Consider the following 25,212-nt stretch of genomic DNA (forward strand, 5'->3'; position numbering starts at 1 on the left):
ATGTTGGGTTTAAAGAAGATCCCTGTGGGGACTCCCTGCTAGAGCTAAAGGAGTTCAGATGACATGCTTGACCTTATAAGAACGAAGCCAGCCTTTGCAGAGCTCTTCCCTTAACACCTCTTATTACCAGCCTGATGAGCAGAATATCATGACTAGCAGTGTCAAACGCGGCAGACAAGTCAAGTAGGTATTTTTTTTTATGACCAACTTCTCTAGAATTTTCCTGGGAAAAGGCAGGTGTGTGGTGGGGGGGGGGGGTAGAAGTCCAAAATTGCTGAGCACTTACTGGTCTGCCAAAGTCATTTGTGGAAGAGGAAGCTCTTGTCGTTTCCACTCTGGAGGCACAGTAGCTGTCTGCAGAGTCTGATTACATGTGGCAGCTAACAAGCCTGCCACATAGTCGCGTAAGATTCTAGGCTCTAGGTGGCAAGGAGTCCAACAGTGAAATGGATGAAACTGAGCTGGCAATGTTGAGGCACTAACATCCTGATAGATGACCTAGGTCATCTAGCGGTACTGACATAGACCCTGTACTCAGAGAGGCTGAGCAAGCTGCCAAAAAAGAGGTAGGCAGAAAAGTTTTTGAGGTGGGAAAGAAAGATGTGAGTATCTTTAATTTTATTCTCAAAATAGGCTGCCAGATCATCACATAGCGATGGAGTAGGAGCAGCCTGGTGTAAAACGCAGAGGAGGTTAGACAGATCACGGGTAATGGAGGTGGTAATCAGGTCAGGATTAGCAACTGGTCGTATTTCATTTGCAAAGTATTCTACCTTGACAGTTTTTATCTGTTTCTTGTACTTTCTCAATACTAGTTTATATTTTAATCAAATCCACCAATATGTTCAGGTGCTATGCTATTTCAGGTTTCTTACATTGGCTATTGGCTACCCCCAGTTCATCGTTACACTAAGGTGCCAAAGGACGCTGATGTAGAGATCTAGCATAATATCCATGCCTAATAATTGTCATATACCTCGCTAACCTAAATGGACCTGGTAAGAGGAGGGGAAGATAGGAGAATTTCCCCCAGTACCTCTCGCAGTAATTTAGAACAGGACTGTAGCACCAGTAAGAAAACTTATCTTACTCTGTCTCCCAGAATGGGTATTGTCCGCTGATCGCCGGGGGAAAGCAATCCGAGAATGATCAGACCAAACTAAAGGACCTACTTCTCCCACATTAATCAGGCCCGTAGGAGAAAATAATAAATCCAGTGTATGTCCATGAACTTGCGTAGGGCTCGTGACCAATTATTGGAGACCCATTGCTGCCAGTGAATTCAGTAAGTCAGAGGAAGCTGAGGTGACAAAGGGTCCTGCTCATATATTGAAATTGCAAAGCCCATAAAATGATGCATGCGAAATGATTAAAGGTGACAGTCAGAAAATGCTTGTACAGAATTCGAACAGGCCCAGGGGCCAATATTCTTCCGATCCCGCCACCTAGCATGAGGCTGAAATACTCTGTGAAACTTACAATTTGGCCTGGCTGAAGTGTATTATGTGTAATATTTTTAAATTGATAAGTGGTTTAAAAATTCTAGTCTATCCACACAGAGGGCGTGGGAGTAGTATGATATTATAACCTTCAGGCATGCTTCCCCCAGGTCAAAATTAGAGTCAGCATCCAAGTCGCTGTGCTAAAAAGCATTCCCGGACCAGTGGTCGATATTAGGAGATTTACCATCATGGCATGCTTTACAAGTGAGTGAGTATTGATGAGCCCGCACTTTAAAGTTGTATCTAATAAATCAGTAGGTAATAGACCGTTCATAAAATGAGAGGGCGGAGAACGTCTGCCAAACTATTATATGGCACATGTGTTATCCTTATGAGAGGAAGAGAAACTCAAATACTCAGACCTAACCTTGAGAAGCTGGACTCTTGTGTAGGTGGTACTGAACTCTGTTGTTGCATGAAGTTTTGGTATCTCCTTGTTGGGGAAAGGCATGGCTGACTCTGCGCTGCCGGTGGGCAGACAGGGACAGATGGGCTTGATTTTGGTGTGACAGTGGCATGCTTGCTGTAGGCCAGCCTTTAGTATTCAGGCATGTGTTAAAAGCCAGAGCAGGAACCAAAATGGCACCCCACTTTTGGGAAACTTAGAGTAGGACAAATGGCATCTGTCCAATGCAAGTGGTAAAAAACAGGAGATGTAGAGCAAATGGACATACAGTGTACGGTCAGTCCTGGGTAACTCTTCACTCTGGCCTGGGGAATCCAGTGTGAATTGGTTTTTCATAGTCCTGATCGGAGAAAGGTCATGAGTCGCGCCCTGTGTACCTAAGTGAGCAGGGGTTTACTCCAAAACCTGCAGCCACAGTTGGGGCCATGGGACTTGTGTGTGCCGCAGCCCTGGTGAGCACCTTTCAGTGTCAACTAACTTCACCTGTCCACAGTATCCCAACTGGGCAGAGACCAAGAAACCTCCCCAAATCTTCAAAAGGACTTTATAGTCCGGGAAGAAGATGCCTCTCTCCAGCATCAAGACCTCCAGTTTTCACCCTTGGTTCAATTTTAACTGGGCTGGCCTCACCCTTAAGTTATGCCTGGAGCAATCCGCCTCCACCCTGCCACCGTTTTTGTTCAGAACCATAAGGTTAAGTTTGTGATATCAAGTCCTGCACGGCTCCCAAAATGCCAGTAACACCCAACCCATCACCCCATGCTGCTACAGAGTTCTGCCCGGGCCCATTTCACAAAGAAAGTTAGTGGACAAAAAAGGGTAAACCTGGTGGACTAGCAAAGATGTTAGTCTAAATACCAATACCCGCAAAACTGTAGGCTTTAAATTTCAAGTTATTGATGGTTCAGGTGGCCTTCTTTGGAAAGACAGGTAATCTGTGAAAAAGATCTATGTTCATGGAGAAAATGGATGCAACATTCATGTTGCTATCACAGCATGTCCTGAACCACAGTTTCGGAATGCTGCTTTGGCCTTTCTGAGTTATGAGCCCTAAAGAAAGGTGAAAAGTCTATGTGCCTGTTTCTCACCAGTAGATCAAATTTAAATGATGAGAACTTAGGTCCAGATGTATGAAAAAGGCCTTTTGCGATTCGAAAATATGCTGGGAGTTGACTGGAGAGACGGAAGAGTATTAAGGTCATGTGATGTCTATAGAGTACTAGAACGGCGCAGAGAGATAGACAAGACAGCAGAGATCAGCAAGTAAAGCCTTTGTATTAAGCGTGCCACTTGGGGTAGTTGTGCTGTTTCAATGTGCTCTGCCAGAATACCTAGTATAGTGGCCTAACACCGAAAGAAATGTAAAATCAAGTGCAATTCAACAACTTAAATATTGTAGCAGGTTTAGCATAGCACTTGTTGATTGCATCTAATATTAACTAGCTCGATGTTAATCTTGCACCTTGGTGGTTAAAGCTGCGCTTTACAATACAGTAGAGTGAGATGGAGCTGGGGAAAATACAGGAAGAAAGGGGTCGCAAAAGTGCGATCACTCAATGGAGTAGAGAGGTCCAGAGAAAGGAAGACCGGACAGAGGGACAAGCAAGAGGAAGCTAGCCTGTAGGAGGCCCTGCCAGACTGAACAAACGAGGAAATAGGCGAGACCCAACAATGAATCCCTTCAGTTATGGGAGTGAAAAGATTTACTTTAATTCCGTGAGAGGCAGTGTATTTCTAACAGAAATGGTATTCTTTAGGACAATATCTGTACGTAGCTTCTTAATGAGAAAGAATGGATAGCATATAGCGGGGGGGTTGAGGTTGTCTGTTATGGGCAGATAGGAGTAAAAGTATACCTTAAGACAAGTTACATAAAGAACTTTCACAAGGTACCCCATTCATAGTTTTGATATAGTATTTAGCTTTTTGTTCCCTGCCTATTGGAAGTTGCTCTTATTTTTCATGCTCTGTGGACATACACAGGACTAGACTTCACATTGACATATCAAGTTTATCGTATATGCTTACGTTTCTGACCTATAACAAAATGAAAAAAAGCTGTGACACTTGATCTGATCCCGAGTAAACTCTATACTAGAACCAGTTAGTCATATGCTGAGGTTGAATATTAGTTGAAATATGTTGAGGAAGGGGCACAGTCTGAGATTTTTCCATGAGCCAAACTATGAAAGATGCTTCACCACTGGTATGCTTTACTGTTTCCTCCTGTTCACAGGACAGCTTGAATGGGACCAATGGTTAGTATTTTATGTTCCTTGATCTAACACCATATGATACAGTGTACTGAATCTATTCTGCTATGCTATACTAACAAATTGACCCATATTAGTTTACCAGGTGATCTCATGTTTGTACACACTGATGATTTACACGTGTAGTTAATAACTTTTTGGGGCTAAAACATGGTGTTTACCATGTCTGGTTTTGTTGTTTTCTAAGGGAAACATTTTAATAAAGTAATTAAAGAAAAATAAAACGTGCACAGCATAATGTATCCAGTTGTCATCTTGTAGATATGAGTGCAGCCTGGTGGTTTGAGGCATAACAGGTACTCCCATGCTGTTATACTCTTAAAATGCCATGGAGAAGGTGTATGAAGAGGGGAAGAGACAATTTGCCACAGTGCATGGTTTCTCTCAAGTGGGTACCCTTGATCCAGACTGTTTGCCATGACAATTCTTGTTCATGTTTTTTTTTGTTTGCTCTTTTCCAGATCTTATTCTTCAGTGGAGGAAAAACACATCATGTAACTGCTGATCATTTTAAAGACCGTATCGGCTGGGATGGAGACCTTAATAAAAAGGATGGCTCCATATACATTGAAAAGATGCAGTTCAAAGACAACGGCACCTACTTCTGTTCTGTGAAGAACCCACCTGATGTTGATGGCTCGCGTGCACGTCTTTTACTGCGAGTTGTTGCGAAAGGTGTCTGTCGTAATTAGTTTTTAAATTTGAAAGGTTTTTTTATTTTTATTTCATTTCTGCAGGCTCCTAGATTTATTAGTCTTTTTCAGTTTGATCTTGCTTGTGGTCATGTTCTGGCTGAAGCAGGTATCAGGAAAAAGTAATCACTGGAGAGGAGTATCAGCCAGTTCCTTTCTAAAAAAAAAAAAAGGAAAAATAATGCTTTTATTGTTCATTCTTCAGTCGCTTCTGTCAAGCCAGTCAGGCATGGGTTATTGTGAGATGGAAAAATCTTGGTGAATTTCCTGATTAATATTCTCCAGTGAAGGATGCAGGATAAGTTAGATGGGAATAATTGTTTGTCATCTTTGTCGTCAATTATGTACTCTGTTCAGATAACAGTTGTTTAACAGTTAAGCAACTCGGTGACCAGGCCCTCAATACGTCTTTCACTTAGAGCAGTTTTTAAAATAAACTTGCTTCTTCCTAGTACCTTTTTACCCAAAGTCTCATTGAAGTTTCCTTCTTATCATGGTGGCCACAAGACCAGTGAGATCTACCTTATGAGAGAGTCTGAGAAGTGGAGGAAGTGCGACTGCTATGATATGCAGATTAAGCTTTGAGTGTCCTCCCACTAAGACTTTTCTACTGCAGTCTCCTGACACGGAGGAACAGTATTAACATTTTGTCTCAAGGATGTCAATCTTGAACCTGGCCCGTGTTTACTAGTCCTTTGTGAAAACTGATAGTATTGTAATGAGAACTTGCATTAGCATCACGATACAAAGTTTCATTGTACACAGTGCATATTAATTCAATGAAAACATCTCAAATAAGATTAAATAAAATCGGGTTACATAAGTAGGGTGCTAATGTTTTCAGCTTCCGGCAAAATACTACCAGAGCTTTCCGAGCACCACTCCTATGTGTTTTAGCGAAGAGCTTTACCCATAATGGCGTTCATGATATGCAAAATTATTTATTAAGTAGGTGAATTGGTGGTTCTCAAGGGACTTTCCGCATATCCAGTTTCAGTATCTAAATCGGTCTAGTGAATGAATCAAGAGTGGTCACTGTGGAAGAGTTTTCATGGGATTCATTCTCTAGTTTGGAGTTGCCTTAGAAATCTTTGTTTTAATGCTAGTACAGCCTACACCAGTCCTCTTCTCTGTCTACACCTGGGAAGCACGGGCGTGCAAATGCAGACGTGCAGTTTCCAGTCTGTTTCATATTTCCATGAATGATGGATGGAGTTATCTGCTTTGTAATTCAGTGCTTTGTACAGAGGAGCACTCTTAAATAACGCCTTTCTTGGTCTCACTGTTTCAACGTGGTGTGTTCCACAGAAATACACTTACCACTCGGTTGAGCGAAATGCTGTCCTAGCAGTCAGTTGCATTTTTAAGCTTTGCGACGACTGGCCTATCCTAATATCACCACGTTCAGCTTATGTTTTGGTTGCTTAGTTGTGTATAAATGTTGACTGCTAGGGCAGTGAGTGGAAAGTCCTTCGTTTTTCTATCCGTACCAAGCAATTGGAAAACTCCCAACACTGTTCTATTAGTTTCTCAGACTTGAGTCTCTCCATGAGGGTTAATATGAGAGGTGTGTGTTTTAGCTAGTTCATTGATGACTTGGCAAGTGGTGGGCACCATTTGAGTCCATTGTTCCTTTATACAGCACCTACTACAGTAAAATATGTAGTAGATGCAATCCTTCCTCCATGTTCTGCATTTCCTGCCGCCCTCCCCGACCCATGTTGTGAGGAGTGGGTTGGAAGTGGTCACCAGCCCTTTCATTTGTCCAGAGCAGGTTTCTTTCTTCCGGAGTGAAATCCATCTAACCTCCATTTCTTGTGTTGTTGCACTCGCCCTTGGCATCGGGCACAGATGCCCAGTTATGCCAGAGCAGAGTCCACACATAACCTAAGACCAGTCCATAGTGGTCTGAGTGCGCACTCTTTAGTGTACACTGAACACAACCTCAGATGAGACACTTTTGAATGCAGTGAGAACTGGTTGGCTTTAGCCATCAAAGAGTAAATACAAGCCCCCTCGGCCAGTATTGGACACTGAGGGGTGCTGTTATTAATTGTCATAATACTGACAAAATACCATAAAAATTGTAAATATACATTATATAAATGTGACTTTGAAAAAGGTGGTATTGTACAGGATCACGTGCAACTGCACTATATAGCTGCCTTTGAAATATTTTGTTGGAGCACCAACATCCATGGATTTGTAATGTTGATGTGGAAACTTGGAACCAGACTAATTCCTTTCAGATACAGATTTTCAAACATATGCTTGACGCGCTAGAACAATGTTTAAATCACAAACCAAGGGCACAACAGTCTTGAAGGTAGTGAATCCATAGTTGTAAAGACAGTATACAAAACTGCTACCTCATGAGCTGTTTTTAGAGACAGTATAAGAAAACTACTCCAGAGATTTCCTGTAGGATTGATAATAGCAAACTATCCCAATTCTATATCCCTGTTCATTTCATTTATTTTTATCTGTGATTTTAAGATAAGAAACTGAACATTTATTTTTTTCACTTAGCGATTCATCAATGTGTTTCATTTCTTAAAACACTGAAAAGACAATGGAAATGCATGCCTAATGTGTATTTTGTGAACATCAAAGTTTTACATAATGTTTTTTTTTTTTTCTTTCTTCAGAAAATCTGCCTGTTTATTCGACTGGCACAGTGGCAGGAATTGTGGTTGGTGCAGTAGCTGGTTTTCTTTTGCTGGTTGGACTCATTGTGGGACTCATATGTGTCTTAAACAACAGTTCTAACCGCAATTCAAACAAGAACTATTCTGGGTAAGCAGTGCATTCAATCCACTCTTTACTACTGAAGTATTTCCTTTTTAGTACATGTTTATAATTTTAGTGGTCGGGTTTATTTTAACCTGCAATAAGGATTTTTCAGTGGGACTTTACTCTCGATTGGAGACAGGAATGTGGCCATTGCCCATAGTAGTGCATAGTCTGCGTGATCTTGGAGGAGACTGACTTCTGCACCCTTTTCTTCATGAACTTCTTGCTGATATCCTCATGTGAGTAGGGAGACTCAAACAATTTAGCTGATTTAGCCTAATTTTATTTATAGAACTTGTGCACCCAAGTTCTTCCCAAAGGACAAATGCAGCAGTCACAAGGCACCAATGAGGAATGGTCCAGATATAACCCCTCATTGGTGAGGCCATTTGCAAGTGACAAAGTGGGTGCCCCACACCATTTCAGCAGTAGCTGCAGGTTAAGGGACCTCACTTAAGAAATCATGTTCCATGTTGGGAGGGGGCCCTAAAATTTCACAGGAACTATACTTTGTAGGTTATCTACCAACAGTTGCCACAGGTAGTAACGCGTGAAATAGGCAGAAAAATATAAATTAGTTTTCCCTGTTATATGCCTGGAGGTCTTCTCTTTAAGCCAACCATATCTCAGCAAGATGTTCCTACTTTATGAATCCGACATATGAGCCCACTAATGAGGTTGTACTACGGATGCTTAATCACTCCCAGCAGTAGTCTTCTATGGATGTATACCCTCCCATGCATCTCGTGGTTCCTAAACTTTCAGATCTTTCCCTAAAGTGTTGGGCAGTAGTACACAGATGTTCCCTCTTTGACTTTGAACACACAAGGGAACTGTGGTGTAACCATCTAGTCTACGCTGTACTTCTTAAAACAAGCCAAGGTAAATTCTCAATTTCCTTACAATGCTCTCAGCAGCCTCTTGACCTGAAGTTTAAATTAAACATTTCCCATCACCTACTTGCCAAATTATTTTTTAGATTGTTAATGTAAAGTAGCGAGTTTGAAGAACCCTGACAAAAATATTATTCGCTGCAGCGACTTTTGATGTTTGGATTTATAGGTTTACCGATCTCGAACACACTGTCCCTCATCTTAGTTAGAGATTTGTTTTTTATTAGAGGTGAACTGATATTGATCATTTTGAAGTGAGAATCTGCTGCACCCTTCAGTACGTTCCTATGCGCAGTCCCCTATTCTTGGCTTTCCATTGTTCCTCTTCACCTCCTGCAGGTTTTGTACTGGATGCCAGAGTACCTTTTTGATATCCCATTCGACTTCCCCTCTCCATTCTTGGTGTATGGGTGTGCTCGGTTTCTAGAGCCTTGCTGTGCAGCTTCCAGTTCTGTAATGCTGCATTTGTCCACCGTTCCAGAAGTGAGCCCTCCATTGCAAACCACTGATCTGTATTGACTGACCATCTCAGAAGGGTCCTGATTGTACTTTGTTTCTTATGCTTTTGCTATTAAACTTCTCACCATGAACTTTGCTCAAGAACTTGTGTTAAATGTTTCGTGACAGGCACTTAATGTCATGCAGACAAATGTAGACTGTGCTAGAGCTGCACCTATATAAAATAATAATTAATACCATTTGGGGATTTTATAGGGTTGTGCCAATGTCATAGATTGTGCTTGAAGTGCTGTAGTTAATGCGGTAAGTAACCTGTTCCAGCTGCCCCGTGTATGCAGTGCTTGAAGCCATATCTGAGGAAGAAACGGCAGATTCCAGCTTACTTGCATCAGTTGAACATTTTAGGAAGGGGACTCCCCTGAGGTGTGTCTCTTGCAGTGTGTGGGATGCAGTGGACGTGGCATGGATCTGACCTGCATGTTGTCTAACCTTGTTTCTAGAGGTTCATAACCATCTTTGGTCGAGACTCCTGCATGGCATTGTGAGAGCATCTCCTTTTCTTTCATTCGTGCACCTCTAATCCTCTCACCTTGGGATGCAGTTGCCCTCTCTTCCTCTCCTTGCAGACCTGCTGAGTAGACGATGGATTGGAAACCGCAAAAGAGTGGGGCAGGTTTAGGGCTGCCCTCCCAAGACCTGCTGCAAAAACACAATGGTAACGTGGGAGACCGGATGAACCCATAATTTCGATGTCCGCAAACATTGCTTTTCTGCTCCTTGGATGATGTCGGTGTTCAGTACTAATCACCCAGCTATGCGCTAACTTAACATTTGGTCAGTCTGTGCTGCTGTTTCTGGATGTCTGTGTGCATTTTGCGTGCGGTGCAGATGGGATATTTCGACCATATTAGTTATTTGTGTCCAAGAGTACACACAGACCCTCTATTATTGAGAGCTCTCACACCACTCTTCTTGGGAAGACGTGCAGTTTAGCCTCTTGGTGAGGGCGGTGATGTATGCTCTTGTTGAGGAGTATTGGGAAACCGGTGATTGGATCACTGTTACTAGATATCTCCAGGCGTTCCACGGTGTGTGCCATAAGGCAACAGCCTATGAGTAGCCACACGAGCAAACTGGCTGTAATGTCCACGTTTTGTTTTATTGTTTATTTCTTACGTCCTTATTGATGTTCATGCTTTTTGGTTCCGCCTTCAAATTAATGTCCTTTTGCTGCCATCACGCATGTCCTGCGCCTTGGTAATATTGCCGCTGTGCGTATGCTGCCTGTCTGTTGGTTAGATTTGAAACAACTTGCAGTGCTAGTCAGTCTTATTTGGCATTAGAGGTAAATGGTTCACCAGGCTTTGATTTCAAGCTGCCAACTTTACTGTTGGAGTTTCACAAAATATATAAATGGTTGTGCAGCATTTACTTGGAAATTCCCCATGCCTGAAATAGGGAAGAATTGCTATATTTGGGGGCTTGGTCTTGAATCTGGTTGCAGGGCTTTGGGCAGGTGGGGATACAAGGGTCAGGCGCTGCAGCTAGTGGTACAGATACTGAACCGTCCTCTCAGCCTCTGGCATAGGGTGAAAGCCCACTAGCCTGACAGTTTGTCAAAAGCCCGTACAGAATCCAATTTATGTATGAAAATGGGACACACATTACCAAATTCTATAAATTTCACTTTTTTTTTTTCTGGTCACCAAAGTTCATTCAGAAAAAGTAAAATAGCTTTTTAAACCAGAACCTTTCATTAGTTAAATTATGAAACCGATATAATTGTAGTCAGTCCCTCTGTCCCACATTGTGTCGTCTATGTGTAATTCCTGGGTGAGTCCTGTGTGTCTCCACCATTTTATAACAGTTTTATTTTATGACATCAGTGGTTTCATTGCAACACTTTCTGGTTTAGTAATCCCTTCCGCCATCACAGTTGAGCATTGTAGATCGCATTTTTTTTTTTAGCCATGAAGATTGCGCCCATTGTCATTTCATGAATCTGTATTTTACTCCCCCATTGAGTATATCGGCAACAGCATTCTGTTTGCGGATCTCATCACGCCCCCTTACATTGGCAGTGCGTGGGTGAAGGGACATTTAGTTGCGTTACTTTGTGTGCACATTGTTTATTTATGTTGCTCATTATTTCGTTGTTGTCTTTTTGTTTTATCATGATATATTTTGCCATGCTACTCGGTCCTCATTTGCTTGTGTGCTTTGTTTGCTCCACTTGGGGGACACGTAATTGGCCCTGCTCCACCCGCCATGGCAGCTGCAGTACTACCGAAAGCTTGATGTCGCCAGTCAAGCAGACTCCAAAGAAGTCTTCCTCTGAAACCCAGGGTCTGGTAAACAGTCTACCCACCGGATCTCATCAGGTAATCCTCCTCTAACTGATGCGTGGCAAAATGTAAAGCTCTGCGTGAGCCAATGACCAGCACATGGAGCTTGATGGCATTGGGCCTCTAGGACTTCATCTTTCATCTTCAGAAGAAACTTCCAGGGGTTTATAAAGAGGACCCCGTACTATTGGTTAGTACGGGTGACTCTTGGCCTATGCTGTGCACATAGATGGATTGCAGACTTAATTAGTATGAACATCGGTCTCTGCCCAGCCGGCCTCTTTGTAGTGTAGGCCGTTTACTTAGAGGTGGGTGGTTACTGCAAGTCCACTGCCTTGCACTGGAAGTTTTAAGTGCATTTGCTGGTGGAATTACCACTGCCACAGGGGTAATGTTGCAGTATTAATCCCACCATTGAATAATCTGCCTGCTCTAAATTGACCACTTCTGCTGTAAATAGGTGTTTCATGAATATTATTCATAAACCCAAAACAACTCCATCCATGTGTCATATTGGAGAACATTTTAATAAAGGCGGTAAAAACAGTCTCTCCAACTAAGACAAAACTGCATTTGAAACCTTTTCTGTTAATTTTTTCTGTTTTAATACAAATGTAAGTAGTGAATATACAAAACCTCTTTGACAGCTTTTGGCTTATTTAAGATCACACAAGGCAGTCTTCATGCACACACTTCACTTGCACGTTTATAAAAGCGGGGAAAATGATTTCACTGGCATGCAGACTCGGAGAGGTCCAAATGCACTACCTCCCGACAGGATAAGGTCCTTTGCAATCCATGCATCCATCACAATGATAGCAGCTCAGATTTTGTCTGGCTCTGTGGGGAAGAAGTACGATTTCAGTGCCACACCCTTTGATCTTCTTTTTTTTTTTTTTTTTTTCTTTTCTCCCCCATAACTTTCATGAAACAATTTTTTCATTTCACTCGATCAGTATGTATATAATTTTCTATCAAACCTGCTCTTTGGGCATGTTTTCCTGGACAGAAGCTGATTCTTTCATGAACTATCAATATCCTGTTAGAGAAAAATGTACAGCAATTGCTGGGTGGTTGGGTCGGGAGCATCTGTGATACTTAATTTTTCCCATTTTCAAAGAGGTCAGTGACCAGCTCTGCTCCTTCCAAGGTTTTTCTGCCCATCACTCCTCCGATTCCTCAACCTGCTGCCTTTGAGATTTGTATGCCATTAGAAAAGCTCTTAGATATAGTCTTCAGCAAAGCATATGGCATTGATTCTTGAGCAAGTTCTAAATTTCCAGTATGCTGTTGGCATTGAGTGGATTGCAGTGAATGCTCTTAAACCGAGCAGTTGGCTGTATGAAAAAGCTAAACTGCTGTAAGCACTGTCACATATAAAGGCGTTATCTGTCTTAGATGGTACTGTTATTGTACAAACTTTTTATATCTATGCCTTCTCATATCTCCATCCTGTTTGACTTTGTAAGACGGAAAGCCCTTCGTGGCACTGCCCTTTAGGGCCTACCTTTGGCGTTATTGCCAACCCGTTCGAAAATGTGTTGGTGATAATGGAACGTACATGTTTTCGATTCTGCCCTGAAACGCCTGCACACTGACCAACACCCATATGCAATTTCTGTGTTTCCCCAGGCATAAAAAAGCCAACTGCAAAGCATGTTGAACTTTTTGGTTGAAAGACACTTCGAAATCCCAGGGCTTGTTGCCTCAAAATGTCTCACTGGGCAACGGACAATACTCCTGACATCTTCGGCGAGGAACATACCCAAGAGCAACCAACCGTCGGGGAGGAGGCAACTGATTCAGATCCGACATTGATGTAGACTTAGAGATGCAGGGGATACCACCTGCTCAATGAGTGAGTACTGAAATCCCTACCTTGCCAACTAAATCAGCCACAATCACAGGTCACCAGCCCACCACTGCTTCCAAGCCATGGTTGGATCCAGGAAACTGTTTTGGACGCCCAGGCCTCGGACCTGTTACTGAAAGGACATGACATGTCAAAGCCTTCGGCATAAATGTTTTCGGACCGAGAGCACTCTTCAGTGCCAAGTCTTCACCGGCTTCCTTTTCACCCACTGAGCCAATGTTGGAAAAGCTGGACATTTGGCAGCAAAAAAATCCAGATTCAAGCAGGACCTCAGGGGTCACTATAATCTGATGCAGGTGGGTTAGGTGGACCACAAAGGGATCTAGACCCATGGGACATGTATGATACAGAACCAAATACAGGGATCAACGCTGAGCTTTACCCACCCCGTCTTTCCTCCCACCTGAGAACGCAACTTCTTACCAAGAGGCCATTTCAAGAGCGGCAGCTTTTCATCGGGTAGAACTACACAGGGAACCAATAGAACAGGATTTCCTTTTTGACACTTAAGTTGCCACACATAAAGATACACAGTATCTGGCCATGCTAAAGGGTATGATATGACATGATGACTGTATCTTCAAAGACAAAGACCCTGTTAAGGCCAGGGTATTCACTCCTAGAGTGGATGAACAAAATATAAGCCAGCACCATCAGACCGTATTTTCATTCTGGACCTAACAACCACCTGATTCCATAGTTACTACCACAGCACGCAAACGGGCTAACTCACAGGCAACTGGGCACACACCCTCTCCAGAAAAAGAAAGCAAGCGGTTGGATGCTGCTGGGAAAAGAGTTGCATTCCAGGCCACCAATTATTGGCATATCACCAGTTCCCAGACCCTACTTGTGTGATAGGATAAGGCTCATTGAGATGAAATGGAGGAATTACTCGAGTACCTCCCGGAAGAACATAGGAAATGGGGTCAACAGCTTGTAGCAGAAGGACAGGCAATTACTAACACCTCTGTTCGCTGCCCCCTCGATTCAGCAGCTACTGCAGCATGAGGAATCAGCACAAGTGTTCTCCTAAGGCGACATGCTTGGCTAAGGTGTTCTGGCTTCAAACAAGAGATCCAACAGGCTGTTCTTAGCATGCTGTTCGACAAAGAACATTTATTTGGCCCGCAGGTAGACACTAACTTAGAAAAATGAAGAAAGACACCGACACTGCTAAAGCAATGAGTGCATTGCAGGGGCCTACTTCCAGGAGGACACTCTTCTGTGGGACCTATGAGTCCACCATCACAGAGGCTTCCACCTCACAACACAAACGGCCGCAAACTTCATACACCAAAAGATACTACTGTGGCTCATTCAGGGGCAATAACAAGAGTAGTGGTAAGGGTGCCTCAACATCTCTACAAAACAGTGACAACTCTGTTCTATCACCACCATCCCAGAGCACTTGTCTGGGCAGGCTACAATGTTTCCACTCAACATGGTATTCCATCACCACAGACAAATGGTTACTAGCCGTAATCATACGTGGCTATTGTCTAGAGCTCATTTCTACACCTTCAAACATTCCACCTCGTGCTCACAGGTTCACACAGGAACATCAAACATTACTCAGACATGAAATTCAAGCCATTCTCCTCAAAGGGTCCATAGAACCCGTTCCCCTTCAACATCTGGGTTCAGGAATATACTTCCTAATCCCCAGAAAGGACAGGACTTTAAGTCCAACCTTAGATTTCAGGCCTCTAAACAAATATATCCTGTCAGAACATTTCCACATTGTAGGAAGTTGGCTCTGTATGTGCTATTTCAAAGTAAGGAATAGCATGCACAGAGTCCAAGGGTTCCCCTTAGAGGTAAGATAGTGGCAAAAAGAGATAATACTAATGCTCTATTTTGTGGTAGTGTGGTCGAGCAGTAGGCTTATCAAAGGAGTAGTGTTAAGCATTTGTTGTACATACACACAGGCAATAAATGAGGAACACACACTCCGAGACAAATCCAGCCAATAGGTTTTGTTATAGAAAAATATCTTTTCTTAGTTTATTTTAAGAACCACAGGTTCAAATTCTACATGTAATATCTAATTTGAAAGGTATTGCAGGTAAGTACTTTAGGAACTTTGAATAATTACAGTAGCATATATACTTGTCACATAAAACACAAATAGCTGTTTTAAAAGTGGACACAGTGCAATTTTCACAGTTCCTGGGGGAGGTAAAGTATTGTTAGTTTTAGCAGATAAGTAAATTACCTACCGGGTTCAGTTTTGGGTCCAAGGTAGCCCACCGTTGGGGGTTCAGAGCAACCCCAAAGTTACCACACCAGCAGCTCAGGGCCAGTCAGGTGCAGAGGTCAAAGAGGTGCCCAAAACACATAGGCTTCAATGGAGAGAAGGGGGTGCCCCGGTTCCAGTCTGCCAGCAGGTAAGTACCCGCGTCTTCGGAGGGCAGACCAGGGGGGTTTTGTAGGGCACCGGGGGGGGACACAAGTCCACACAGAAAGTACACCCACAGCAGCGCGGGGGCAGCCGGGTGCAGTGTGCAAACAAGCGTCGGGTTCTCTGTAGATTTCAATGGGAGACCAAAGGGTCTCTTCAGCGGTGCAGGCAGGCAAGGGGGGGGCTCCTCGGGGTAGCCACCACCTAGGCAAGGGAGAGGGCCTCCTGGGGGGTCACTCCTGCACTGAAGTTCCGTTCCTTCAGGTGCTGGGGGCTGCGGGTGCAGGGTCTTTTCCAGCCGTCAGGACTTTAGGATCAGGCAGTCGCGGTCAGCGGGAGCCTCGGGATTCCCTCTGCAGGCATCGCTGTGGGGGATCAGGGGGGACAACTTTGGTTACTCACGGTCTCGGAGTCGCCGGAGGGTCCTCCCTGAGGTGTTGGTTCTCCACCAGTCGAGTCGGGGTCGCCGGGTGCAGTGTTGCAAGTCTCACGCTTCTTGCGGGGATTTGCAGGGGTCTTTAAATCTGCTCCTCTGTAACAAAGTTGCAGTTCTTTTGGAGCAGTGCCGCTGTCCTCGGGAGTTTCTTGTCTTTCTTGAAGCAGGGCAGTCCTCTGAGGATTCAGAGGTCGCTGGTCCTTTGGAAAGCATCGCTGGAGCAGGTTTCTTTGGAAGGCAGGAGACAGGCCGGTAGGACTGGGGCCAAAGCAGTTGGTGTCTTCTTTCTTCTTCTGCAGGGGTTTTCAGGTCAGCAGTCCTCTTCTTCTTGTAAGTTGCAGGAATCTAAATTCTTAGGTTCAGGGGAGCCCTTAAATACTAAATTTAAGGGCGTGTTTAGGTCTGGGGGGTTAGTAGCCAATGGCTACTAGCCCTGAGGGTGGGTACACCCTCTTTGTGCCTCCTCCCAAGGGGAGGGGGGCACATTCCTATCCCTATTGGGGGAATCCTCCTTCTACAAGATGGAGGATTTCTAAAAGTCAGAGTCACCTCAGCTCAGGACACCTTGGGGGCTGTCCTGACTGGCCAGTGACTCCTCCTTGTTTTTCTCATTATCTCTCCTGGACTTGCCGCCAAAAGTGGGGGCTGGGTCCAGGGGGCGGGCATCTCCACTAGCTGGAGTGCCCTGGGGCATTGTAACACGAAGCTTGAGCCTTTGAAGCTCACTGCTAGGTGTTACAGTTCCTGCAGGGGGGAGGTGTGAAGCACCTCCACCCAGAGCAGGCTTTGTTTCTGTCCTCAGAGAGCACAAAGGCTTTCACCGCATGGGGTCAGAAACTCGTCTCTCAGCAGCAGGCTGGCAGAGACCAGTCAGTCCTGCACTGAACAATTGGGTAAAATAGAGGGGGCATCTCTAAGATGCCCTCTGTGTGCACTATTTAATAAATCCAACACTGGCATCAGTGTGGGTTTATTATTCTGAGAAGTTTGATACTAAACTTCCCAGTATTCAGTGTAGCCATTATGGAGCTGTGGAGTTCGTTTTTGACAGACTCCCAGACAATATACTCTTATGGCTACCCTGTACTTACAATGTCTAAGGTTTTGCTTAGATACTGTAGGGGCATAGTGCTCATGCACCTATGCCCTCACCTGTGGTATAGTGCACCCTGCCTTAGGGCTGTAAGGCCTGCTAGAGGGGTGACTTACCTATGCCACAGGCAGTGTGAGGTTGGCATGGCACCCTGAGGGGAGTGCCATGTCGACTTAGTCATTTTATCCCCACTAGCACACACAAGCTGGCAAGCAGTGTGTCTGTGCTGAGTAAGGGGTCCCTAGGGTGGCATAAGTCATGCTGCAGCCATTAGAGACCTTCCCTGGCATCAGGGCCCTTGGTACCAGGGCTACCAGTTACAAGAGACTTACCTGGGTGCCAGGGTTGTGCCAATTGTAGAGACAATGGTACATTTTAGGTGAAAACACTGGTGCTGGGGCCTGGTTAGCAGGGTCCCAGCACACTTCTCAGTCAAGTCAGCATCAGTATCAGGCAAAAAGTGGGGGGTAACTGCAACAGGGAACCATTTCTTTACACACATGGTCACCATACAGGATGTCATTCCATTTCTACAACAGGGTGAGTTTTTGGTAACACTAGACCTAAAGGATGCCTCCTTCCACATACCGGTACACCCAGCCCATCACAAATACCTAAGATTTGTCATAGTGGGCGACCATTACCAGTTCAAGGTTCTTTTATTCGGTGTCACCACTGCGCTACGAGTGTTAAGCGAAGGCTTAGCAGTGGTTACAGCTCGGCTACGTTTTTCCCTTACCTAGATGACTCTCCTATCATAGCCAACACACATCAGCAATGCCAAGAACACCCTCCAATCGCAATAGATATGCTTCACAGTCTAGGGTTAACTGTGAACATCCCCAAATCTCACCTACAACTTTTACAGGTTCAGCAATATTTGGAATCAATCCTAAACACATTTAGGTTTAGCCTACCCCAATCCAGCTCAAATTAATATTTTTCAAGCAACCTCACCCGAGTTCACACCAACCAGTCATCCAGTGAGGGAGGTGATGGGTCTCCTAGGAATGATGGCTTCATGCATTGCCATAGTCCCCCCACACAAGATTGCAGACCTACTCAGTAGGATGCAGCAACAATTTCACGAAAGGGAATTCCACCCAGAAGTCCTCCTCTGTACTTCCAAAAGTGGGGCTTCCCACAGATGGACGTTTTTATCACAGTAGAAAATGCAAAATGCCCAAACTCTGCCTGCAGGTTCCCACACCCATTATCCAAGCGCAACACACTATGGATGAGTTGGTCAGGGATATTTGCCTCGCTTTTCTACCTGTCCCATTCCTTCAGTTTTTGTTTCAGAAGCATAGGCAAACTTCCCTTACAACGATCCTAGTAGCTCCCACTTTGTCGTGTCAGCCTTGGTTCACAACACTTCTAGACCTCTTTGTGGTTCCACAAGTAAAGTTCCCCAACAGGCTTCACCTTCTCACTCAAGATGGACAAATCGGGCACCAAGACCCCAAAACTCTCAACCTTTGATTCCTGAGATCATAGAGTTTGGCTACCTAATCTTACCACCAGAATGCATGGGCATACTTAAGGAAGCATGTAGACCTACCACTCAAGTCTGTTATGCAACAAAAAGGAAGCATTTTATTTGCTACTGCCACTCCAAACAAATTGATCCATTCAAGCCACCATACAAGACATTGTCTGCTACCTGCTTCACTTACAGAAGGCTAATTTAGCATACACCTCCATAATGTTACATCTTTCTGCAATAGCTGCATACCTCCCAAAATAGATGGCACCCTTCTCTAATCAAAACTCCAGTTATCAAAGCCTTCATGGAAGGACTCAAATAGATTGATTTCACTAAGCACCAGCACCCTCCTGGAAATGTAATATTGTTCTTACCAGACTCCTGGGTCTCCCAGTTGAACCTCTACACTAATCCCCCTTTCAATTTCTTTATTAGAAGGTAGTAGTCCTAGTCGCCTTCACTTCACTTAGGCATGTTAGTGAGCTCCAGGCATTACATTTAGAAGAACCTCTCTTCCAAAAACACAAAGACAAGATGGTTCTCCGCACTAATCCTAAATTCCTACCTAAGGTAATATCTCATTTTCATATCAGCCAATTTGTTGGTGCCAGTTGTTTTTTCCTTAACCAGATTATGTTGCAGAAAGAGCACTTCATAAAGTAGATGTAAATAGAGCACCCATGTTCTACATTGATCGAACTTAAATTTTCGGAAAATCTAAACCACTCTTTGTAGCCTTTTCACCACCTCACAAAGGCAACCCTATATCCAAATCAGGCATAGCCAGATGGCTGGCAAAATGTATTCAAACTTGCTATCTTAAGACCAAAAGACCTTTACCTGTTCCTCCCAAAGTGCACTCCACTTGCCATAAGGTAGCAACCATGGCCTTATCAAGAAACATCTGCATAGCTGACATAAGGCAGCTACATCCACACAACACACCTTTACTAAACACTACTGTGTGGTGTTTTAGGGTGCCATCAAGCCAGTGTAGGTTGGGCAGTGCTACGTACCCCTTTTCAAACAACTGCAATACCCACAGGTTAGCCACTGCTTTTAAGAGGGGTATTGCTTTACAGCCTATGCAGAGCATGTGTATCTACAGCCACGCATGCAATCAAATAGATTATTTTACTTTCCCTGTAAGCATCTTTTCATGGCATGTAGTGCTGTAGAATCACATGCACCAAACCTCTTCCCCGGACACCTGTGGCCGTTGCAGTTTTCTTATACATTTACATCTAGCATGGTCATCGCATTACTTGCATATACTTTACACTCCTATCTCACCCGGCTAAGGGAAAACAGTGTAGCAATGGAGTTGATGCCCATGCGCATTGCCTTCGTGGCAAGGAGTCACTTGACCTCATGACTCGAAAGACTTCTTCGAAGAAAAATAACTTCCATAACTCTGAACCCAACACTAGCTGTCGGACGTATGCAGATCAGCACTACATGCCATAAACAGATGCTTACAGGGTAGTAACATATTCCTTTTAACACTAGTTTAAAGTTGCAGTGCGTGTAGGAAGTTGGCTCTGTATGTGCTATTTCAAAGTAAGGAATAGCATGCACAGAGTCCAAGGGTTCCCCTTAGAGGTAAAATAGTGGTAAAAATAGATAATACTAATGCTCTATTTTTGTGGTAGTGTGGTCGAGCAGTAGGCTTATCAAAGGAGTAGTGTTAAGCATTTGTTGTACATACACATAGACAATAAATGAGGTACACACACTCGGAGACAAATCCAGCCAATAGGTTTTGTTATAGAAAAATATCTTTTCTTAGTTTATTTTAAGAACCACAGGTTCAAATTTAACATGTAATATCTTGTTTGAAAGGTATTGCAGGTAAGTACATTAGGAACTTTGAATCATTTCAATTGCATGTATACTTTTCAAGTTATTCACAAATAGCTACTTTAAAAGTGGACACTTAGTGCAATTTTCACAGTTCCTGGGGGAGGTAAGTTTTTGTTAGTTTTACCAGGTAAGTAAGACACTTACAGGGTTCAGTTCTTGGTCCAAGGTAGCCCACCGTTGGGGGTTCAGAGCAACCCCAAAGTCACCACACCAGCAGCTCAGGGCCGGTCAGGTGCAGAGTTCAAAGTGGTGCCCAAAACGCATAGGCTATAATGGAGAGAAGGGGGTGCCCCGGTTCCGGTCTGCTTGCAGGTAAGTACCCGCGTCTTCGGAGGGCAGACCAGGGGGGGTTTTGTAGGGCACCGGGGGGGACACAAGCCCACACAGAAATTTCACCCTCAGCAGCGCGGGGGCGGCCGGGTGCAGTGTAGAAACAAGCGTCGGGTTCGCAATGTTAGTCAATGAGAGATCAAGGGATCTCTTTAGCGCTGCAGGCAGGCAAGGGGGGGCTTCCTCGGGGAAACCTCCACTTGGGCAAGGGAGAGGGACTCCTGGGGGTCACTTCTGCAGTGAAAGTCCGGTCCTTCAGGTCCTGGGGGCTGCGGGTGCAGGGTCTTTTCCAGGCGTCGGGACTTAGGTTTCAGAGAGTCGTGGTCAGGGGAAGCCTCGGGATTCCCTCTGCAGGCGGCGCTGTGGGGGCTCAGGGGGGACAGGTTTTGGTACTCACAGTCGTAGAGTAGTCCGGGGGTCCTCCCTGAGGTGTTGGTTCTCCACCAGCCGAGTCGGGGTCGCCGGGTGCAGTGTTGCAAGTCTCACGCTTCTTGCGGGGAGTTGCAGGGTTCTTTAAAGCTGCTTCTTGAAACAAAGTTGCAGTCTTTTTGGAGCAGGTCCGCTGTCCTCGGGAGTTTCTTGTCGTCGTCGAAGCAGGGCAGTCCTCAGAGGATTCAGAGGTCGCTGGTCCCTTTGGAAGGCGTCGCTGGAGCAGAGTTCTTTGGAAGGCAGGAGACAGGCCGGTGAGTTTCTGGAGCCAAGGCAGTTGTTGTCTTCTGGTCTTCCTCTGCAGGGGTTTTCAGCTGGGCAGTCCTTCTTCTTGTTGTTGCAGGAATCTAATTTTCTAGGGTTCAGGGTAGCCCTTAAATACTAAATTTAAGGGCGTGTTTAGGTCTGGGGGGTTAGTAGCCAATGGCTACTAGCCCTGAGGGTGGGTACACCCTCTTTGTGCCTCCTCCCAAGGAGAGGGGGTCACAATCCTAACCCTATTGGGGGAATCCTCCATCTGCAAGATGGAGGATTTCTAAAAGTTAGTCACCTCAGCTCAGGACACCTTAGGGGCTGTCCTGACTGGCCAGTGACTCCTCCTTGTTGCTTTCTTTGTTCCCTCCAGCCTTGCCGCCAAAAGTGGGGGCCGTGGCCGGAGGGGGCGGGCAACTCCACTAAGCTGGAGTGCCCTGCGGGGTTGTGACAAAGGGGTGAGCCTTTGAGGCTCACCGCCAGGTGTCACAGCTCCTGCCTGGGGGAGGTGTTAGCATCTCCACCCAGTGCAGGCTTTGTTACTGGCCTCAGAGTGACAAAGGCACTCTCCCCATGGGGCCAGCAACATGTCTCTAGTGTGGCAGGCTGCTGGAACTAGTCAGCCTACACAGACAGTCGGTTAAGGTTCAGGGGGCACCTCTAAGGTGCCCTCTGGGGTGTATTTTGCAATAAAATGTACACTGGCATCAGTGTGCATTTATTGTGCTGAGAAGTTTGATACCAAACTTCCCAGTTTTCAGTGTAGCCATTATGGTGCTGTGGAGTTCGTGTTTGACAGACTCCCAGACCATATACTCTTATGGCTACCCTGCACTTACAATGTCTAAGGTTTTGTTTAGACACTGTAGGGGTACCATGCTCATGCACTGGTACCCTCACCTATGGTATAGTGCACCCTGCCTTAGGGCTGTAAGGCCTGCTAGAGGGGTGTCTTACCTATACTGCATAGGCAGTGAGAGGCTGGCATGGCACCCTGAGGGGAGTGCCATGTCGACTTACTCGTTTTGTCCTCACTAGCATACACAAGCTGGCAAGCAGTGTGTCTGTGCTGAGTGAGAGGTCTCCAGGGTGGCATAAGACATGCTGCAGCCCTTAGAGACCTTCCTTGGCATCAGGGCCCTTGGTACTAGAAGTACCAGTTACAAGGGACTTATCTGGATGCCAGGGTCTGCCAATTGTGGATACAAAAGTACAGGTTAGGGAAAGAACACTGGTGCTGGGGCCTGGTTAGCAGGCCTCAGCACACTTTCAATTGTAAACATAGCATCAGCAAAGGCAAAAAGTCAGGGGGCAACCATGCCAAGGAGGCATTTCCTTACACAACCCCCCCCCCCAAACGAAAGAGGATGAGACTAACCTTTCCCAAGAGAGTCTTCATTTTCTAAGTGGAAGAACCTGGAAAGGCCATCTGCATTGGCATGGGCAGTCCCAGGTCTGTGTTCCACTATAAAGTCCATTCCCTGTAGGGAGATGGACCACCTCAACAGTTTAGGATTTTCACCTTTCATTTGCATCAGCCATTTGAGAGGTCTGTGGTCAGTTTGAACTAGGAAGTGAGTCCCAAAGAGGTATGGTCTCAGCTTCTTCAGGGACCAAACCACAGCAAAGGCCTCCCTCTCAATGGCACTCCAACGCTGCTCCCTGGGGAGTAAACTCCTGCTAATGAAAGCAACAGGCTGGTCAAGGCCATCATCATTTGTTTGGGACAAAACTGCCCCTATCCCATGTTCAGAGGCATCTGTCTGCACAATGAACTGCTTAGAATAATCTGGAGCTTTTAGAACTGGTGCTGAGCACATTGCTTGTTTCAGGGTGTCAAAGGCCTGTTGGCATTCCACAGTCCAGTTCACTTTCTTGGGCATTTTCTTGGAGGTGAGTTCAGTGAGGGCTGTCACAATGGATCCATATCCCTTCACAAACCTCCTGTAATACCCAGTCTAGCCAAGGAATGCCCTGACTTGAGTCTGGGTTTTTGGAGCTACCCAGTCCAGAATAGTCTGGATCTTGGGTTGGAGTGGCTGAACTTGTCCTCCACCTACAAGGTGGCCCAAGTAAACCACAGTTCCCTGCCCTATCTGGCATTTGGATGCCTTGATAGAGAGGCCTGCAGATTGCAGAGCCTTCAAAACCTTCTTCAGGTGGACCAGGTGATCCTGCCAGGTGGAGCTAAAGACAGCAATATCATCAAGATAAGCTGTGCTAAAGGACTCCAAGCCAGCAAGGACTTGATTCACCAACCTTTGGAAGGTGGCAGGGGCATTCTTTAAACCAAAGGGCATAACAGTAAATTGATAATGCCCATCAGGTGTGGAGAATGCTGTTTTCTCTTTTGCTCCAGGTGCCATTTTTATTTGCCAGTACCCTGCTGTCAAGTCAAAGGTACTTAAGAATTTGGCAGCACCTAATTGATCTATGAGCTCATCAGCTCTAGGAATTGGATGAGCATCTGTCTTGGTGACAGAATTGAGCCCTCTGTAGTCCACACAAAACCTCATCTCTTTCTTTCCATCTTTGGTGTGAGGTTTGGGGACTAAGACCACTGGGCTAGCCCAGGGGCTGTCAGAGCGCTCAATTACTCCCAATTCCAGCATCTTGTGGACTTCCACCTTAATGCTTTCCTTAACATGGTCAGACTGTCTAAAGATTTTGTTTTTGACAGGCATGCTGTCTCCTGTGTCCACATCATGGGTACACAGGTGTGTCTGACCAGGGGTTAGGGAGAAGAGTTCAGGAAACTGTTGTAGGACTCTCCTACAATCAGCTTGCTGTTGGCCAGAGAGGGTGTCTGAGTAGATCACTCCATCTACTGAGCCATCTTTTGGGTCTGATGACAGAAGATCAGGGAGAGGTTCACTCTCTGCCTCCTGATCCTCATCTGTTACCATCAACAGATTCACATCAGCCCTGTCATGGAAGAGCTTAAGGCGGTTCACATGGATCACCCTCTTGGGGCTCCTGCTTGTGCCCAGGTCCACCAGGTAGGTGACCTGACTCTTCCTTTCTAGCACTGGGTAAGGGCCTCTCCATTTGTCCTGGAGTGCCCTGGGAGCCACAGGCTCCAGAACCCAGACTTTCTGCCCTGGTTGGAACTCAACCAGTGCAGCCTTTTGGTCATACCAAAACTTCTGGAGCTGTTGGCTGGCCTCAAGGTTTTTGGTTGCCTTTTCCATGTACTCTGCCATTCTAGAGCGAAGGCCAAGTACATAGTCCACTATGTCTTGTTTAGGCTCATGAAGAGGTCTCTCCCAGCCTTCTTTAACAAGAGCAAGTGGTCCCCTTACAGGGTGACCAAACAGAAGTTCAAAGGGTGAGAATCCTACTCCCTTCTGTGGCACCTCTCTGTAAGCAAAAAGCAGACATGGCAAGAGGACATCCCATCTCCTTTTGAGCTTTTCTGGGAGCCCCATGATCATGCCTTTTAATGTCTTGTTGAATCTCTCAACTAAGCCATTAGTTTGTGGATGGTATGGTGTAGTGAATTTGTAAGTCACTCCACACTCATTCCACATGTGTTTTAGGTATGCTGACATGAAGTTGGTACCTCTGTCAGACACCACCTCCTTAGGGAAACCCACTCTGGTAAAGATACCAATGAGGGCCTTGGCTACTGCAGGGGCAGTAGTCGACCTAAGGGGAATAGCTTCAGGATACCTAGTAGCATG

At 45.2% G+C, this 25,212-nt stretch overlaps 1 protein-coding gene across 2 annotated transcripts in view; it reads left to right on the forward strand.

The window, feature by feature from the left end:
* MPZL1 (myelin protein zero like 1) overlaps positions 1 to 25,212 on the forward strand; it is a 110,806-nt gene that overhangs the window by 55,246 nt on the left and 30,348 nt on the right. The window contains exons 3-5 of one of the 2 annotated variants that reach the window (XM_069202764.1): positions 4,643 to 4,856; positions 7,522 to 7,669; positions 11,294 to 11,399. In XM_069202764.1, coding sequence (XP_069058865.1) covers positions 4,643 to 4,856; positions 7,522 to 7,669; positions 11,294 to 11,399 — 468 coding nt within the window. The remainder of the gene's footprint in view (positions 1 to 4,642; positions 4,857 to 7,521; positions 7,670 to 11,293; positions 11,400 to 25,212) is intronic. The other variant, XM_069202765.1, reaches the window with a different exon arrangement.

Source organism: Pleurodeles waltl, chromosome 8, assembly GCF_031143425.1.
Source record: "Pleurodeles waltl isolate 20211129_DDA chromosome 8, aPleWal1.hap1.20221129, whole genome shotgun sequence".
Classification (NCBI taxonomy): Eukaryota; Metazoa; Chordata; class Amphibia; order Caudata; family Salamandridae; genus Pleurodeles; species Pleurodeles waltl.